The sequence below is a fragment of the Tinamus guttatus genome, unplaced genomic scaffold, assembly GCF_059628265.1.
Source record: "Tinamus guttatus ecotype Peru unplaced genomic scaffold, ASM5962826v1 Tinamus_guttatus_pri_ptg000661l, whole genome shotgun sequence".
Taxonomy (NCBI): Eukaryota; Metazoa; Chordata; class Aves; order Tinamiformes; family Tinamidae; genus Tinamus; species Tinamus guttatus.
This window is the reverse complement of record NW_028289195.1, coordinates 3,772-24,960: the sequence shown is the minus strand read 5'-3', so window position 1 is coordinate 24,960 and position 21,189 is coordinate 3,772. Positions and strand designations below refer to the sequence as shown.

At 36.6% G+C, this 21,189-nt stretch overlaps 1 protein-coding gene across 4 annotated transcripts in view; it reads right to left on the bottom strand.

Annotated features, from left to right (window-relative positions):
• Positions 1-20,539, bottom strand: part of ARB2A (ARB2 cotranscriptional regulator A) — a 226,433-nt gene extending 205,894 nt beyond the window's left edge. For 3 of the 4 annotated variants that reach the window (XM_088536388.1, XM_088536389.1, XM_088536391.1), the window contains exons 1-3: positions 20,429-20,539; positions 16,986-17,087; positions 14,323-14,423 (exon numbers count right to left, since the gene is read on the bottom strand). In XM_088536388.1, coding sequence (XP_088392514.1) covers positions 14,323-14,423; positions 16,986-17,087; positions 20,429-20,534 — 309 coding nt within the window. In that variant the 5' untranslated portion in view covers positions 20,535-20,539. Of the gene's footprint in view, positions 1-14,322; positions 14,424-16,985; positions 17,090-20,428 lie in introns of those variants that run through there. The other variant, XM_088536392.1, reaches the window with a different exon arrangement.
• Between the last annotated feature and the right edge of the window lie 650 nt (positions 20,540-21,189).

The following is a 21,189-nucleotide window of genomic DNA, read 5'->3' as shown; positions in this document are numbered from 1 at the left end:
CCCAAAAGCTTAACAGGGAAACAAATATATATATGTGTATGTGTATATTTATACACATATATAAAAGGCTCATCAGCATATTTTAAAATTCCAGTTCAAGAACTAAAACTTTAGATTATTATCTTAAATTTCATATTAGAGATGACTTATTAAAAGGCAGCTTGAAGACAAAACAAGAGTAGGTTTAATTCCAATTGCTAATGAAAAAAACTTGTAGGGAGAGAGGTGGTACTGTGTGATTTTGAAAGGTTAAAAATCCATCCCAAATCCAAATGACATACCAGATTAACACAGTTAAAGCCTACCAGTTTTTACAGTCACACACAAAAAGGCAGTGATGTGTCAAGCATCTCATTTTACCACCTTTGATTCCTCAGCAGAAATGACCAGATAAATATTCACAGATGGACTGAAGGTTTAATGTTATGTAAATCCAGAGCAGAACTCAAATTAACACCTTCTTTCCACAGCAAGATGTCTTAACCATTCTGCCATCATACTCCAGAACAGCTGTGGGTCAAGACAAATTGGATTTACATAATTTGAGTGAAAAAGGATATGGCACTGACCATAAGCAGTTTTTTTTTTTTTTCTTTCTTTCTTTTCCTGGTACAAATAAGAGTTGATACCCTCAAAAACACAAATAGCAAATACTTATATTTTTCCTGTTAAATTATACTTACTTCTCTTTTCATTCAGCAGAGTAATTACCAACCAGAGTGCAAAGGGGTCATTAACTCATCCCATAGTAAAGCAGGATACCTGGCACTCTCCCTGGCTTTGAGTAACTGACAAAAACCAGCAGTTAACTTCTAATAAAGTGAGCTGGCTTGCTTTCTGCTTTCTAGTCTATGGTTATGATACCTGTAACTCTGAACAAAACTTTCCCTTAAGAAAAGAAAAACCTGCCCTGAGGGCACTGTCTCTTCTGGGGATACCAGGCTGAAGGTTGAGAAAACACCTTGGAAGACACAGATGAATGTTTTTCTACACTTGCCTTTTTCCTCATTATTTCTCAAGAAAAGGTTTCATTTTTCTATACCACACAATTGAGCCCCTCTAAACATATCCTTCAGTTTTGCTGGCAGGCACACTCAAAGGGAGAGCAAAACTCTAGGTACAGCAAGAAACAGCACAATTTTCATCTATGAGGTAAGGAAGAGTGCTTCAAACTCCTTTCATTTTACTCACATATAAAAGACCTGAAACCATTTAACATTCAAAACATTTTCATTAAATCAAATTTGGAAACATCCATTTGAGTGCCTTTTCTGCTTTGTTTTTAAACGACGCTACAAGGAAGAAATATTATTGGGAACAAAGGTTTATAAAACAAACTTGATAGCTCCAAAGTGCATTTAATCGTATTAGTAGTTCATCCCAAATGTTTACGTTTATGGTGTCCAAAAAGCATGTAACATCCCTTCTTTCTAAGGAATCATGACCAAAGAACTAGCACAGTCGAATCATACTGCCTGCACACCTACTAAATTTTGCAATGATAATTATCAAAACTTTAAAAGGCAACGCATCAGTAGAGTGCTTCCCATCAAGCTATCCGGGAAAAAGTATCAGGACTGGAGAAAAAATTGAGCTAGTAATAGAGTTCTGTACACAATAAATAATTTACTGTTTTTCAATTAAATTTACTTATATACTTCGTCTGGGCAAGAAATACATGTTCCTGAGTACTACCAGCAAGAGAAAACCCAATTACACTAGAGTGCATCATATGCTTTTAATATGACATGACAACAATTAAGAAGAATCATGACAATTTATGATTGTATACAAACGTCAAACACAGTGTTTGACCTTCTGCTGAATAGAAATATTGTCAGAAAAAAAAAAGAGTTCTTGTGAAATGGGGTGTTTAGCATGCTCTTATGCCATTTTTCCATTACAACAATATCACACAGAGCATGTCCAGCTAATTAAGTCATTACTTCTAAAAAGTCTCTGAAGTGATGGAACACTCAGTCAGAACATACTGTGTATAAGCCTGTTTTGATGCCCATTTCTAAGCAACGTGACCAGAATCTGGTCCAGTGTTTGTTACCCGGGGCGAGTTTGCCTGACAGGATCCTTTGCATTTTTGTTTCAGCAAGATAGCGACCACAGGATTATGCTTGATTACACTAGTGATTCATATCCTCTAACAGCATCCAGGCAATAAGTAGTTATCAGTAACAAGAACAAAGTAGTAATGACAATTTCTTCTCAACAAAGATGGAATAATCTTGTCTGATCGGGAACTTCTTCCTAGCCTCAGTTCTTCATTTTTTCAATAATATTTCATAGAAGCGTTAAGTAGACAATTTTATTTACATAGATAAAGATAATGGATACCAGAAACTGTAAGAAGCCTATTTGTAACTTATTATAATTTACCACAGTTGCTTGCTTGGAAAGTTCTGTTGGGTTTTACTTGTGTTTAGTAAAAAGACAAATGAAAACCATTTAAAATTTAATAAATGTCATCTAAAATAGTGACGACAAAAAAAATAGGATAGAGGATAGAGCAAAGAGGATAAAATGAAAAGGTGAGAGGGAAGGAAGCCTAGGAACCAGAAAGAATCTTTGCCTCAAAGCAACTTGCTTTAGGACAAGGGGATTTGGTCTGACATCTCCATGCTATGAGGACTGAGCAGAGAACTTGCACACAGATGAACTGCCCTACACGTACGAAATCCAAAATCCTTTTCATTACTGTATATGATAGATGGTCCTGTGACCACATCCTGACTGTGAGCACTGTCAGTCAATACAGTGCACAACCACCCCCCTACCCGTTTCCAAAACAAATGGGGAGGCCAGCGGCTGAAGGGCCCCTGCTCTGCTCTGCTGCGGGCCCCAGGCTCGTGCCCCCTGCGTAGGAAGCGGCTCTCGCGGGGCGCTCCTGTGCTCCGGAGGACGCGGTGCCCGCCAAGGCCACGCGGCCACCGTGGCCGCCCTGCGAGCTGCTGACAGGGCCGGTAGTGCTTCCTGAGCGAGAGCCCACAGAGGCAGGCAGCAACTGACGGTGTGTAATGAGAACCTCATTTATGTGCTGTAAATGATGGCAAAGGCCAAGCTTTTCTTGGGCTAACGAAATGGAAGCTTCGTTTTTTCAACAGCAAAATGCCTCTGCTGTTGCTGGAAAAAATTACTGCTTCTTCTTCTGATAGTCAGCCAAATACTCTGGTTTTGGCTGGGCTGAGGGGAAACAAATACACAGTGGCTTGTCCTGCTCTTCTTGCTGTTTTCCCAACACAGTATTCCTAGAATTATGAATTAAGTATTCCTAGAAATGTGTATTAAAGTGAAGAATCAAGGACACTTGCATTCCTGAATGCAGGACATCAGCTCAAAAATACATTATCACAGGATAGGTTAGGACCTATATGGTTATTGAATACTGTATGTCAGAAAAAAAAAAAAATTAAAAATGTGCGTCAACCTTCAACTTCCAACTTGCACTCACCTTATAATTTATTTCTTTTCTGTTCACATTACACCATATTATCTCTGGGGTTATGGGCTATTTTTATGTCAAGAATTAATAGTAGGTTGTTTAATATTGCAGCCAAGTGAATTCTGCTTTCTAATGTATCTAACAATATCCTCAACTGGATTCCTGTGGAGGTGGAAAGTTAAGCCTAAAAGAAACTTATAAACACAAGAAGATTATAGTGAATAACTCACCCAAACATCTCTGTTTGGAATAGACAGTGGAATAGACAGAGATATTTTTAAACTCTTGGATAGACTTAGAACTGAAAACAATTTTTTCTTAGATAAAGACCAATAAACATCATCTTACAGTTTTTCTGTGGAATTCTTCCAAATATAGTGTATTTGTATAAAGAAAACTTTTTTTGCAGAGAAATATTAATAATATATTTTATTACTTTGGAGTTTTAGCTTACTACTGTAGAACTGATCAAATTTGTGCAGCCACACACTTGCAGCTCAATATGCACGTTGATCATTTCCACAAGCTGATTTCAATGCATCTGTTCTCCAAATTATTTGAATTCTATTGACTTAGAACTACATACACTTGGAAATACTTTTGTTTATTAGACATCCCTGTGACTGACAGCACTGAATAATGATGACATCAGAAGCACTGACTAGAGCTCTCACACCCTGATTAATCCCTACTTGGCTTCCAGTGTTTTCCAGTATTCTCAAAACAACAAAGTGAGAAAAGCTGTGACCTGTAGATTCAAATGCAGGGCAGGCTAGAGCTCTATTCCTGGATGGCAACTATGGACCCAAGCTCATGTTGCCATATTATCTGCTTCCCATCCTATTCTATTACAAACTAATCTGAAAGCGCACACCCTTCTAATGAGCATTTGTTGCTGAACACAACCGAACAGAGTAGGGAGCACATACAGACACTGCCTCACCACACTTTAAAGTGCATCACGTTATGTGTTTTGAGAAAGTGGCCGTTGGAAGGCAACACATGCTCAAAACTCAAACAGCAAAGGGTCCTGAGGGGACATTGTAGGATCCATACAGTGGCTGCAGTACAGCACCTAGCAGAAAGTAGTTATACTTTCTCCTTTGGATGTATGTCATATCCGCATGTCTTATAATCATGAACTTCCTAAAGCGTAAGTGGAACAGTTGCATAAGTTTTGCAGTACTCCTTACAAAGCTGTCATCGGTTGTGATATTATATTTTTAAAAAAGTCACTGAATTATTACATCTGAGCCTTATGAAATCTAACATATTCAGTTTTCTCAAACCCCACAGCACCAAATTTTCTCTGTGATCTCTTTTATACCAGAAAGCTCCACCACCAGTACATGACGACAGATGTCTGTAGTAGCCACCCAGCATTAGAATGCTCCTTCTGCAAAGCAGTTTGTATAATTTTATTGATCAGGCTGATCTAAGTTTCAAGCTAGCCCTGCTTTGAGCAATGGAGTTGACCACAGAATCACCAGAGGTGCAACCTAAATCATTCTGTGATTCTATGATAACAACCAATACCACCAATCAACTTACCTAAGATAGCAGTACTACTTCCAAAACTAAATCACTTCCTGATTAGTGACACGGTTTCCTGTGCATTGCCATAGCTCATTTCTGAGTATTACCTACTAGAATTTGTTATTACTGTTTTTCAGTAAAACAAAGAGGCAGAAAAACCACCACACAATCCAACTGTCATCAAGTCCAGCATGTACAATTTTTGACTGACTGGGTAGAGCAGTTATCTTCTCTCTAAAGACACACCAAGTTGATTTCTTCACTCCTCACAAAGATCTCTCTCACAAGACTCATTGAGAAGTATATGGAAAAAGACATTATCCCTTTCTCTCATTAACAGGTTCAACCATAAGGTAAGTTCTTGGAGAATTTTGCTGAGATAGTGAGTGCTGTGCCCACATGGTTATCTGATAGGTAAAACTATGGTCCTCAGCAATTACTATTATAGCACACATGACGAGCATGAGTTTCACAAGAACAAGTGTATATGGATCATAATGATCACTCCGGCCCACACATTTTGTACCTACAGCAGTGGCCCACATCTCTCCTTTGGGATTTGATTCAGGTAGACGGTACATTTATAACACTTATATTTCAGTGATTTATGTAATACTTGGCAACCATTTGTCACTGCCTGGCAAAAGCCTCCAAAGTGTACTTCTATTACACCGACTGTTGAAGTTCCCAATTTACCACTGAATGAAACATCAAACCACTGAACTACCAGAAAAGGCTTCTTGCCTTGTACTACATCTTTGCCACTTACTTAAATGATATCCTGGCCATTCTGTTCTTTTACACGTGGCAAGTTTGAAAGTAGCTGCTCTCACAGAATACTGACATATGTATGCAAACACATGATAAAGAAACTGCATTCTGAACATCTTGAGAGCTGGGTATGTTGGGTACTAATTTCCAGGGAACACTTCCACCACTTTGAAAAGCATTTTCTCCCTGTTCCAGGGAGAAAATAAATAAATAAATAAATAAAATAAAATTGTGCATTCGTTCCCTCAATGGATCCATGAATCTACTAAAGATGTATGATGCTTTAAAGCAGTAGGGGAGAGAGCAAAACAAACAAACAACCCTCTCCAGCACACTCAGGATATCATCCAACAGTAGTAGGTAGCTAGCACAGTAGGGAGAAGAGAAAGTAAGGGAATATGATATGTAGGAAAAACATTAAAAATTGAGCTTCTGTCCAAGTTCATCAGTCAATCTCTTACTACTTTACCTTTTATTCAATATAGAACTGCTGCTCCAATAAAGTACATCACAAAAAGACTTGTAGTTACTGAGCTAGGCCAGATATATCATGGCAGCAACAAAGAAAATAAAGGAAATTATTGTTAGTGAAAGAGGAAAGTGGGGAGAGCAAAGTGGGAAGAGCAAAGCGGGAAGAAACGACAAAGACGAAGAAATTTCCCATTTATCTCTTATTTGAATAAATTCATCATGTGTCTGAGAACACCGGCCTTCCAACAACAACCACCACCATGCTGGGCTTTGTAAAAGAGGGACTGGAAGATCTGGCAGAGAGACTGGAACAAGTCAAAAGGTGCAACTTCCCCAGAAGCACAAGTGACAAATCTGGATCCCTTGAGTAGAAGGAAGTGACAACTTGTAGAGGAGAAGAAGGCTTTCCAAGAGTTGGAGACATGAAAGTGGAAGAGGTAAGATAGATAACTAGATACTAAAGTACCTCTAAGTAACCCACCTAGTGAACTATCTTCCTCCGCAGCCAAAGCTGCAGCTAACAGCCCCAGGCACACCGAGCTGGCATCTTTGCTGCTGAGATCAACGGAAGAGAACTGATACCGACATTCAGTTGTGATTGAGTTAATATGAATTGAGCAGCTGGAGCATCTTAAAGTAATTTTAGGTTGTTTGCATATACAGAAATACAACGCTCTATAGATTTATAATTGATTTTTTTCCCCTCCCAAATTATCCCTATTAAGCACTGACACAGCTGATACAGTTTTATTAAAAAATATCCCTCTTCTGCTGCATTTTAATCAAAATATTCCTAGAAAAGCCAAAGATATGGAAGTCTTCTGCTGAAGACACAGAAAGAGTTAAATTCTTCATCATGAAGTTGAAAATCCTGTCAAAGAAAACTGTAAATCTTCTGGAGTTTTGCAACTGAGGTAAAATAAACAAATTTTAAGAGAGTTACTTGATGAAGACAGATATTTGCATATCTTTGGTTTCCAAAACACTTCTGATGAAATACTATAAAAATTCTTTACTTTCCACAAAACTTTTAATATCATTGATGGGCTGGGATGTGATATTGTTTTGAAACAGAAATGATTAATAAGACTAATGATAATTCAATATTATTTCATGGTGCAATACATCTTATTTCTTTTTCTCACAAAAGAAAAAAAAAAGGACATAGAAAGATTTAGATAGAAGGTGGGTTGCTAATATATTTAGTTTCAGCCACAGGAGAACGGTTGGTACAAAAGTTTATTAAGAACTCACAGTCTAAACTTTTGCACATAAACCAAGGATGGCAAGAATGGTTCTAATTGAACTAAAGCTGCTGAAGGTTTTATTTTTAAAAAGCTCATGATTAACTCATTGAAACACTCCCCCCACTGCAAATTTGTCTTCTTTTTAACAATTAGTACCATTCTTCAAATTGCAGCAACTTGCAAGTGCTTTATAAACAACCATCTGCCTTATTGTATCTTCTCTGCTTTTCACTGTTTATCAATTTAAAAATGTAAAACACATTTATCAACACATTTATCAACAATGTAACAAATTCCCATCTGGGTTTATGAGATGCTCATCATTTCTTTCAAGAATCATGCTAACAATAATTATAAAACTATCTCTGAACCTTTTGAGTACTGTCATGTTACTGTGATGAACCAACCTACTGCCAATTGCTGCCTACAAACGAGAAGAGTTCACTGAAGCACATCTGACATAATCATTCCAGTAAAAAGTCTTCACAAACAGCAGATTTTGAAAGCAGATTTAGCATATGCAAATGAATATATTGCATGCAACAAAGATTCATATTTAAATCTCTTTTCCTTACTATTAAGTAGTCTTCAATCCTTGATAAACTGTCTGCCCACCACAAAGCAATGGTCAAGATAAATGGCCTGTCACAAACTGAAAATTGAGATTATAAAGACACTAAAAAATATCATTTAGATTTTCTGTGCTCTGCCTGTACCAACATTTGCTTCATTACCAAAGGCAATTGTTTGAAAATAAGAGTGAATTAAAAGTATTTAAACCTTAATAAAAGATTTAATTACATATATGGCTAAGCAACAACCATTAAAGAGAAGTTTGCCCAACATTTTCAATATCCTGCCCCACTTTCAGGTACTTTCAGTCCAAACCAAGTTTTCTGTATCATGTTTCTGTTTCACACTCAACTGTTACGAATCAAAAATAACCAAGTAAGTATAAAAATTCCTGTTACAAATAGGGTATGATATGTAACCAAAAAGGTATGATTTCCTAACGACATGCATTTATAATTTATCTTGGTGTCCAGAAATTGAAACTTCTCCTTTAAGCTCTTCCTCTGCTGCATTTCAAAAGCTTCTATTCCATGTGGATTCTTCTGTGTCTAGTAAGATACGAGATCACATAGTAAATTTACTTTAAGGAACTTGCAGTCTCTCTTCTGTTCAACTGCCTATTTTTGCCCAAACTGTACAATTTAATAATCATCTTTGTCAACATTTATTCTAATGTAAAATTTTATTAAAGCAAAAAAAAAAAAAAATCCAAAACTTCTGCTAGTAGATGAGGTACAGCAGGCAAAAAGTAGCACTACGACATGGCTACCAAAGGACACCACACAGAATGCGAATCAGCCATGTTCAGAAATAAAGATAAGGAAAAATACTTCATTTCAAGAAAACACTTTCACCCTGCCTAAAGTTTGGAAGGGCCTGTACTAGGTTCTCAGCGAGGATTTTTACTTTCCCCCTGAAAGTCTGCCTTAACAGCGATACAAGGCACCGAAAACAAAAAAAAAGAAAAAAAAAAAATCAGGTCCCACATGCTCAGACACTTGTTAAGTATCTGGAATCTAATTTCTCTGAATTTAATAATTTCTTCAATGGTCCTAGGGAACGGGGGGGTGTATTAGGCATCCTATGAAAGGAAACAAGCATAAATCACCCCACATATTATATCACTACCAATTTATTTCATTCCCTCAGTAAGATTTTTCTTTCCCCCTACCAATGAATAAACAGCAAATACATAGCATTAAGTCAAGATACACAACATAATTTTGCTTAATTCACAGTGTGCAGTACATAATTTATTATATTAAGGTCTCACTAGTCAGAGAAAATGGGGAACATTTAGTGCTAAACTGTCTGTGCAAAGAAACCGAAACTAGTGTAAGGATTTCTACTAATCATCTGCAAATTTTACTTGGAACTTGATCCTGCAGCCCTTATTCACGAGATCAGACCCATTGAGTTTATTCACATGAGCCTCGGCTGCAAGATTGGACCTTAAGTACTATCAGGTGCACGTGCAGCCTATCATCAGATTTTGGGTTATTCATGTAAGAAGCTACCCTTTCAAATGCAGACTACTTAATGCTTCCTTCTTCATTAACTTACATGTCCTCTTCTGCTGCTCTATGCTTTCATTTGGGCTATGTAAATAGCTTCTTTCTATCAGTCATCCAAACAAATAATGCTCTTTGCAACCAAGGAGGAAATTAGTAGCAGGTGAAAGCTTATTTTTTAGATTGTGTTGAGACCAAGCTGTTCTTGAACTTAAAGGGAATCTGGAGGAGGAAAAAAAAATACTCCTTAGCAATTTTAATTATGGATTGTCATTGTCATAATTCCACATGCTTATTTTTTCACGTACAAATATTAACCTCGATGGCTAATCTGATTTATGATGTGGTGGATCTAAAATTATGAACATACTTTTAAAGCATTTTATTTGGTGGATCAACATTTCTCTGATAATATAAAATTAACTGTACCTTATCAAACATGAAACACGGAAGATATTTTTGACTTGACTGTTCTACTGCTTTGTTTTCCATATCTGTTCTACTTAAATAGGAGGTATTTGCTTGTACTACAGTGTGGTAATTGTAATTAAAGAGCAACCGCAGTTCTGCTTCTGCACTTCCGCAGTTCAGCAAGGCAGCAGTCCCAGGAGATGGCACATTATAGTCCTTGGACAGGACCGCAGCAGAAACATTTGTGCCATGGTCCACATCACAATCCATGTATTTCACTTTTCACTGTCTGAAAGACAGGGGTAGTCAAGGAAGTTGGCAGTACAGGTAAAAGACTATTAATTAGTGATAGCACTAATTAAGCACGTGTTAAATGGCCTCCAAGCAACGCCCAAATTATAACTACCCAAGGGCTAGAACTGAAATACGCAGAGAATAAACACCAGCTGACTTTTGATGCTAGCGATATCCTGGTTCCTGAAAGGCTTTGGAAGCAGAATAGCAACATCTCTCTCAAATGAAATGGTTTCATCAACACAACTGATATGGCTGGCAAGATACAGGCAAAATCCCTAAACATTTTAGTAGCATCTCTTCTGTTATAACAGCTAATTCTGAAGTCATGAATGACCAGGAACTGAAGATGACTTGGCAATTTCAGTAGCCATGATACCCATTCAAAGTGTAGCACAGTGAATACAGACATCTAGTTGGAGTGCAAGGAGACCTTTCACAAAAGCCAGAACCCAAATCTCCCTGATTCTGGCTTCCCCCCACCTCTGCAAACCAGAATTCAGTCTCAAAGCAGAGCCACGTGTCTGCAGCAATTGAACTGTCCTCACCAAGCTGTCCTCAGTCCTGCTTCAAACCTGCAGTATGGATTACCAAACAGTTAGAAACAGCTGAGAGACTGCATCCTGACAGTTTCTGTTGCCATTTTAATCCAAAAAAAGAAAAAAGAAAAGGAGAGGACCCTCTACAGGATTCAGCGCCACAACAGCAATAACTGAACCAGAATCAGAAAATTATGGACAGTTCACTAAATTGTCTGTTAGGAATACATTTTATGAAGCTGCAAAATCAATTATGCACCTGAAATAACAGCTCAACGAATGAAGAATAAAGAGATGTAAGTGGAGACATGGGCGAATTGTTGAGGTTTCCAGACAAAGTTATGGCAGAACTACACAGATAGCCTCACAGACAGAAGTTCACATATTCACATCACTTAACTGCAAAAAACCATGGCTTACCAAATGCAAACTTATTACTGTTCCCAGAGAGAACAACAGGCCAGAAAGGGCATTCCTTAACATTAGTAAAATCCAATGAAAGCAGCCTGCAACATATATGCTCGATAAAAATAATGCCTCAGGCAGGATGGGTAAATCTCTAAAATTAGAGAGTCAGTATGTAAAAACTGAACTAACTTTATAAAGAATTGTAACACTGAATATAGAAAACCTCTGGATCAATTCTACCAGTATAGCTACTTCATGGTTTCAGCATATGCTAAGCTACATAAAAAGTCCACAAATGCATGCTAGAGCTCTCCTAAGCCAGACAATGATGATTCAAAGCTGAAGATATAAAGCAACATGTTATTATGTCATTTTATGAATTATATGAGCTATTACTTCTCAAGCTATCAGTTTGTTAAATAGTTCCCACCCCAGACTACAAAATGTTTAAGGAGAGGATAATCTATTTCTTGAATACCATTCAACACCTATATAAATGACCCACCAAGTTATTGCACAGAAGAAGTCTTGTCTCGTCAGTAGATAACTGACAGAACACTGCCCAAACCAAGGGCCTTGTCCAGCAGTGTCCCCTAAGCTCACACATGAGACTGTGGAATATACACATAGCCTGCTGAGAGGACTGTGCAATATCAAAGTACTGCCTAGCAAAGGCAGTAGATGAAAACACAGGTGAGTTTCTTTTTTGGCTGGAAACACAAAACCAATAAACAGCTTGGAACAATTCACCCTCTGTCAGAATCCTGACCTCAGCCCTTCCTTGTCTTTTATCTACCAATATAAACAGTGTGTATTTGCAAAGATCACTCAAACCACAGCCAGAAGAGTGACTGTAAGTAAGGCAAAATGCACATGACAGATCACAGATGTCAGGCACCCACCCTGTGAACATACCCCACCCTCTGACTAAAGTGAAATCTCAAAAAGTCTTTTATATTATATGGGCTGAAAATGTGGCAGTCACAGCTCAGACGCACAGAGTGAAGAATTTGATGATGTTGTCAAACACCTACCTGAAGGTGTGGCAGTAGATCAGCCCACATGGAGACACATGAATTTTAAGTGACTTGAAGAGCACACAATTATATTTGGAAAATGAGACTTTCAAAACACATGCAAAAGTCTGCACACAAAGAGCATGGAATAGGTGCCAATCTGTGTTCTGCTGGCAGAAATGAATAATACCAAGTAAGGCCCCTTAGAGGCCCTAGAGTGTCAGTATGAGCTTTTCATGACAGATGCACAAACAGAAAGGCTGCTTTCACCTCAAAGCCTATTAAGGAGCCATTGCAAGAAAGTGGGAATCAGAGTTATCCCGAATCACGTTATCCCTGGTAGATCCAGTGGCTTTACACATGAGCTGAATACAAAAGGTAAAACCTTGCACGACTGACATCCACTATGGGTTTCATAAGAATGTGGATTATTTGGTGAACCTTTCTTAAAGAAGGTAAATTCTCTCCAATACAACAGAGTATGTGGACTTAAGTGAGGATCTGTATACGCAAGAATGTATGCATATGGCACTTCAATACTACACACTTAATACTGCAAAACTTTTTAGTGTACACATGTGAACCTTGGATTATGTTTCCTCTTCCAGTCTATTCCTTACCACAGAAGGAAATTTTTACCCCTCCTACTTGCACTTAATTAATCCTGATACCCCAACTCATGATTGGGAAAATTCTCAGATTAGGCTTCACCCCTCTACTAGGGCTGAAGAGAAAATGGAGGGCTATTTGTGTTATTTAGGCAATTGGATATAGACCTCTGACGTGCACTCTTCTCTTGACCCTACATTCTCAATATAATATCCCAGAGACCATGCTCTTATAACTAAAAAAAGCTATGTAATTATATATTTCTTCAGCTTCGATAAATACACCCTTGGCACCATCAGAAGACACACACAGCCATTTAGTAATAATCTAAGTATATTCTTATCTACCCATCCAAGAAACCAAGAAATTCAAGATGTTCTATACTTTGAGACAGCTTATGATTGACTTTTATTTTTGAACATTTAACTTCTTTTCCTCTTTAGTAGAAAAGAAAATTTCAAAGATTAAGTGTCTAGTACATGAACAATCAAAAGTATCTCTGGACTAGTCCAAAGTAACCTTAACGGAAAGGGAGTGAAGTAATTCAAAGAATGTGTTTAATCCTTACTAAAACAACAACACTAATGAAAAAAGACAAGCCAAGAGGCAAAGGCATTTTGCAAGAGTTTCTCCAAAGATGTGCCACAATGTTTCCAAAGAAAAACCACCGGACAACAGCCCTAAGGAAAAGGCTCCAGTTTGTGTACTGGCCAATGTGTCCCCTTCTGTGGGCCTCCAACGGCCACAGTGACTTTGGCAGCACTGGAACCTGCAGCGGTCACTGTGCTCAAACTGCTCCTTCTGTTGGGTGAGGGAAGTTATGACAGTGCAATGGCATCTAAGCACACACACACCTTGCATTCACTGACATGATTTTCCTCTCATTCTGTCAATGCTCTGACTACTAAAACGTTACAAAAAAGCATGGTATTGAAATTTGACTTATTTCCATACGGGAAAGAAACCACACAGCCAGTAGTCTCTACATTCTATCTCTACACAAAGTCAAAGGAAGTATCAGTAGCATTCAAATATCTAAGCAATCATCAAATATCTGATTATCAGTCTAATTGCTTCTGTTATTCACTGGAGACTTGAGGAGAAATCAGTGAGACCAGCCAGTATCTTTAGCTAAAAAGTAAAATTCCACAGGGCTTCTCTATCCACTGCTTAGCCCCGAGGACAAGAAAATTATGGAAAATACTACACAGCAGAATTTTTCCAATTTGTGTAGTCTACATAGCTACGTTTTCTACTATTTTAAACACAGAAGAAGGTCAAAGCATAGTCTAAATTTCAGTCTAGACTATACAGTAAATAATGTAAGACACTGTTAGAGCATCATGCAACAAATAACTTTTGTTAAATGACTGTAACCTCACTAAATCTTTCTCCAAATACATAGTTGTTTTCATTGAGGAGCACACAAAAAAAAAACCCAGAATACTATAAATACGGATGCATACACAACAATTCACATACCTCTCCAAGAGCTTCGTAACGCTTTTGATTCCATCTATGCAAATCTTCACGAAAATTAAAAACAAAGGGCTCCCCAGTTTTTATATGTCTTAGCTGCCCTTCTGTAAAAGAAACAATAAGGTTACATTTTAAGACATTTCTTCATTAAAAGTAGGATGCACCTCACTGCTGAAAATTTCTAATTTCAGAAAGAAAAAGTCTACAGGTAAAAAATAGGCTATTATCATTCCCTCACCTATTTTGATTATAGTATCAGTTTAAAAGTGGAAACAATTGTATCACAATAACAAAATGCAACCCTCCTCAAGTATATATATGAATTGCAAGATTAAACACAAAGTAAGCAATGATACTGAAATTACATTCAAGTATCAAATGTTCACCTGTTTTGCAAGGAAGTTGTGAGGTCATCATATTCTAGCTACCCCTTACCCTATATTCTGAAGACAGCTACACTGAAGAGAATTATGAGTAGAAACTGGGCCAGGGGCTAGAGGGAGAGGAATTTTAGTTTTCTTCAAAATTAGCCTATTCACAAAAAAAAACTTTCAGGTTAATTTGAAAAAAATATGTCCACATCTAAAGTAAATATTTCAGCTCTTAGCACAAAGCAATCAAATCTCTTAAATCAAAGCTCTTAAAACTAGTATTCAGGGAGATTATAACAGCAGAATTATAAGCAGAATGCTTATGCTGAAGTAGAAGCAAGATGCCATTTTATTCTTATTCCCATTCCCATGAAATCTTGTGCAATTTTCTTCATTTACTGCACTAGTTTAGTAGCAAATTCAACCACATATGAAGATATGGACTAGTTTAAAATAGAAAGAATAAAATACCAAGGAAGCAAACCACAGGAAATGGGTATCTTAGGAGTAACAGTAATGTTTCGGTTTATAAAACAAAACAGAAGTTATGATCTCAGAGCATTTTAAAGTTGAAATTAATTAGAGAAATATTTAGAAGAGATCCTACAGCATGTCCTAGAAAACTGCAATGTCTGCATTACAAAATACAGGTTTCTCAGCAAAACAACAAATTGCCAACTCAGTTCACACCTTTCAGTTCATTTATACTTTGAAAATTCTCGATGTTTTAAATTAAATCTCTTCTGCTTAGTTGAGATTTTTACCCAGACCTCCTGGCCAGTGCCTTTTCCAGCTATTAGCCTCTAGAGGAATATTTTTGCCCAACTTCATATCCCTATCTCAGGTCCCAATATCCTTGTTCCTATAGTTTCATCTTACTCTATACTTGGCTTCCCCTTCTCAGCTAGTTACTCTTCAAGTATGCCAATCCTTGGTAGAGGAAGTTGTTCTCTCAATAAGGATATTGGAGCAAATAACAGCTTTATTTTCAAGGTTTTCTTGGCTTCCTGGTACCCTTGTCTTCTTAAATTCTTTAAATCAGATGCAAATCTTCATTCCTTTTTAATAAAAGAAACCCCTATGATTATGACAAAAGAATGCAGGACAGAACATTTGAATTAAACATACAAAAGCAAAATGCAGACTCTGGCAGCCTAGTGACCAGTAGAAGGCTTTGCTCCCTTCTACGGAAATCACTCAGTCTGTGGGGTTAGTGATGGAATATTCACTAACATCATTCTAAAACATCATTCCCCTAAATTCAAATTTCAGCCCTTTTTATCAACCACATAAGAACCATTAACTCTGAAGTCAGTAAGGAAGACAGTAGACACTGTGCAGATCTAAAAATAAGGAGCTGAAAAGTGACAGAGCTGAACCCCTCCCATCAAAGAAAGAGCATCACTTTCATGACACTTTCAGTCTCTAAGTACCTTCCTGTGAAAGCCATCAGGGTATTAAAAAGCTAAGTGTTGCATAAATGACTATCATTTAAAGGAAAGCTCTTTTTTTCTTTAAAAGTGCAAGATGTAAGACAGGCAGATTTAGAAACTAAAGTTCCTCTGTTCACAGAAAGACACTGCAAAGTAGTACAACTGTAAATGTCCCCATTTGTCCTACAGGTTTCAAACAATCTTGAAAGAGCCATTTCCTGAAGCCTGATATTACTTTAGCTTAGAAGCTTTTTTCTCTGTTGTATTTTAACGTGTATGCACTAGAAATTATAAATATCATAAACTAGATTAAGCTAGCCAGCATGAATTGTAGTCACTGCAAAAACTCAGCTGTACAGGCAAAATCATGATCTAATAGCAGAAGACTAAAAGCATAGCACATTGCTCATGGTTTCATCAATATAAATATAGGTGTTTTCCTATGGGTGTTAATGAAATAGCTGCAATAAACTATTATCTGAATAATAATTCCTTTCGTATATGTAAAAATGAGTTACAAAATAAAGTATTACTTAAATAACTGAGTACTCTTTAGTCTTTTTAATATGACAAAAGAAAAATAACTTTCAACTTCTGTAAAGGAAAACAAGAAGTTGAAGATGCTTTAGAAGTACATACAGTACAAACCTACATTACTGTATAAAGAGGATTTTTTTTTGACTATTTTACTGAACCAAAAAATTACTACTTAGATTTTTAAGTCTATTACACTCAGGCTTATAATTTTATTCTTAGCAGAAAAATGTGAAATTCTAATAAGGATTTATAAGGTATACTCAAAGTTCTGATAACCTCTTAACATTACTCTAAGTACAGTCTTTACAAAGCGTATACAACTCACTTTCATTAAAACCATACTCAAATCCTTCCAGAGTATCAGGGAATTCAAGTGGTGGCTCATCTTTTTTCATCAGTTCATCCAAGTCTATTCTAGACAACAGATCTAAAAAAGGGAAGAAAAGAAAAATGACACATTCCATGGTATGTCTGCTGTATCTCACTGCTTTCATTGACAAAATGCCTCTATTCAGTTTTCTACATCTTAAGGACTGAAGGAAAATCTTTGTAAAAGTAAACACTGGACTGCCTTATGCAAAATCTTGTACCAGATTTAATAACTGCATCTGAACTTCAGTATATCTTATTTATCCAGCTCTAATGGGTCCGGGGACAGAGAAGCCATCAAACCATAGTAATTTGGTTCAATGGTTTGGTTATCCTCAGTCTTATAAACATGCATCTTGGTTCTAGCATGCAGCACAGCGTTAATACGAACTTACGGCTATTCTATGTAGCTTCAGTATCAAATCACCGATACATTCTTGCTTGTCTGTCTAATTAGCTCAGGTTATCAAATGCATGTTATCTCCCAGGCACGTACCAGCTGAGATCACAACACTCCTTAACCCTTCTCCCTCAATGCCCAAAGAGACTGAGCTGCTCCTCCTCCTTAATAATTCTGAAGTTACTGAAAATTGCCATTCATTTTATTGTAAATGATACCCAGATCTTGTTAGGACTTCCTGTTTTCAGAGACAGGATACATTAATGAATGCAGGCAGCACTAGGGTAAATACACTAACATAAGTGCATCCTGCATTATTTATTCTTAGATTTAAGGATGTACATTCAATCAGAGGAAAGCATGTAAGTATGTTTTGCTTAGGTCTCACTACTACATGGTCATGCTGTACACAGACCACAGCATGTGATTTCATTCTCTTTTCTTTGCTTTACACCAACACAATCTGATGCCATCACTTCATTGCATTTTCTAATTATTAAAATTATATTATTAATAAAAATTAATCACAAAATGTTTTAGCAGGACTCTACTGAAATACATTTTAGTACTTCCTTGAAGATTATTTAGAACACCACAAGACATTATATAAGATTTATATATATATATATTTTATATATATATATATTATATAATTATTATATATACATAATTACATAAAGAAGTGCTACATTGGTCTTGTACTTCTGTTGTTTATAAATCAGGATATGTATTACAAAACTGCCTTAGGAATTCTAAGTATATTGCTTTACCACCTCTGCCACCCATATTGGTGACTCAGTGGAAAAAAAACAGCTTTAAAAGGCTTATTTTCTCTAAACTAGCATTATTTGGCATTAACTACTCTTCCTTTTATCTTTAAAGATAACTATTTAAATAAGTTTCTTATTATTATGTTTTGGCTTGACTTCGCTTAGTCTTACTGTCAGTGACATGCTTACGAATTACCCAACTTGCCTAAGCTGGACACTGATACACTAACCCTCTGAAATTTCCACCATGTTTAGAACATAATCAGCTTCCACACTCTTGACACCTCCTTGGCTTGCTGTTCTACTATGCCTCAGGTTCCTCTGGCATTCGCTCTGATGCTCATATGATTCACGGTCTCCAGCTCCTTCTTTCCTAAGCCTTTCCACTCAGCAATGCTGAGTGGGTGACCAAAGACTGCCTTGTATGGTCACTCGCACTGAATGGCTCCCTAACCCATATTATGGTATCTGAGCCTTTCTGCCATATCTAAATATCCAAAGATATAACCACTGGATGCAATTGGGGAATTTCTGAACGTGCTTTCTCAGTAGTGCTCCCTTTTACATCAGATCTATTTAACAGCAAAGCCCTCTGACATTCAGTTATACTGGTGCCTGTGTATTACCCCTTGAAAGTTTTGGGGGAAAATTGCTTTGGTCCTCAGCAAAATAATAGAACAACCGGGATGAAAGAACTCTCTCAAAGATGTTTTTGCCAACAGGATGTAAAATGCTTATGCTTTCCTTCTCTCCACTGTCACATCAGGATAGCCTAACAGTCTTGGACACGGCTCCGTCTCCTTGGAAAAAGACTCCAGCCATTTCTCCTCTAGAATTTAATTTCACCATAGTTTTCATGTCTTCTTGCTGTGACCTGTTTGGAAGTGCATTTACACAAGATGTCAGATGCTATAGAATAAAATATCCATCTTCTGAGAAGCAAGGACAACACCGTATGAGATGCATAGTAAGCTGGCCCTCGGTATGTAAAGCTACAACTGCACAGTCACTCCAAAAGAAACCAACCAGCCTGTTTCAACTACCTAACCAGGTAATTTTTTTCAAGTTAAAAGTAGCTAAAAATGTGCTTCTAACTTCGAGATTCTTGTAAGATCTTGTCCATCATTCTAACCTAGAGACCTTTGACTCTGAAACTCAAATCCAGGCTGGATCAAAGCTCAAAATCGAGTGCTTTGCAAAAGACTTTCTTAATAAGAATTCACCAAACTGAAGATAATCACATCCTCACATAAAAAATTTATTATTTACAATATTTCCTGAGCACTAATCCTTCAGGAATGCCAAGCTTAAATGGAGATTTATTTTTGCATACATGAAGTATAATTTCCTGAAAATTGACAAAATTAGTAATGTGATGCTTGAAAAAAGCACCACATGGATTTTTATCAAGCCTTTCACAAAGGCACAAATTTAAGTGGAGAAAAAGTATCTATCATCACTATATCACAAAAGATATATTTCTACTAATACATTTGTAGAAATTCATTTTTTTACATTATAGCTAGAATATTTTTTTGCTTCTCCTCTGAAAGTCATTTTAGAGAGTAATTGTCTGATGCAAGCATTTTAAATTCAATGGTTTATTAGTGTATTTGTAGGTCTAGTCAGCTCAATATACTTCCAAAGTTGAAAACTATTCCTGTATCTTTTTTTTTAACTGAAGAAAATGACTCCACCGAGTCACTTAGGTCCCATATTTTCTTTAATGTAAAAAAAAAAAAAAAAAACACTAGAAAATTTTAGAAAACCAGTATGGAAATCAATGTCCTAAAAATATTTTTCCCACTAACATTCTGCAAAGAGATTTTTGAGAGCCGTCCTTTGGTTACACAAATATGAAACATAAGTGGCACAAAATTGAAATGCGACTTCACAGAAACTAAGAATACTACTGCACCAGTCAACTTTGTCTAAGGATAATTATGAAAGCTATAAAATTAGTGGCTATCTTATTCTGTCACTCCTCTTACGAATATAAAGGTGTTACTCCGCAACAATATAAAAAATACCAAAAGCATTTTTTGTATATTTTATATATTTTGTCTGTCTTACAAAATTACTGATAATGGGACAGTATCAGACAAAAATTACTAAAGTCATTTCCAGTATCACAACTCACATCTATATGCTATTTTCCATTACTTAATTTTAATAATTGATTCTTAAATGTCTCATATATATAAAAAAAGAAGGCAAAAAGATTCATACCTTTCAATGCAGTTGTCTTTTCTTTTTCATCTGGGCCTCCTTGCTGGAGTTGAGCCATCCTTACCCAAACTGTTAACAAAATTAAAGCACTTAAGTAAATATACATCAGTCTTCAAAGGATGATCTGAAAATGATCAGGAATTAGAAATTAGGCAAATTTATTGACTTCTACTTCAAAAGTTCTTTGTTACTGCATAGATCACAAAAAACTACTGATTTCAAATCAAAACTTCAAAGAAAGAGTATTAGAACCCCTATGATATCATAACCCCTATGAAATTAAAATTGACTTTTTCTTCTCCATTAAAACTTACATTGAACATTCTAAGGTCTCATCACACCATTGGGAATTGAGAATTTTTGCAACAAAGTATAACACACACTCCTCTGTTGGGTTTGGTCAAAGATTCCAGTTCACAAGAATGAAGTCTAGCTTCTACCTAACCCTAGCAGAAATCCTATCTAATTTATGCTCCTTTTCGTCACTCTCGGGTAACACTCGAATAAATATTAGCCTTTTTGAGCAGCTGCTCTAAGTCCAATGAAGAAGACATTCCCAAAACATCCTCAACAGAACTGACATAATTTTTGCTATTTTTTTTTTCGTTTTCCCTTTTCTTCACTTAATTCCATTTATTATTCTTTCTGGATTATACAGTTTCTGGATCATGCATGGAACAAATTGGTTCAAAGCATTATCTGCCTTGAAAGTTTTAAAAAGCAGGTTGATGTCCAGCTATATAGAGCCCTCAATATACCCA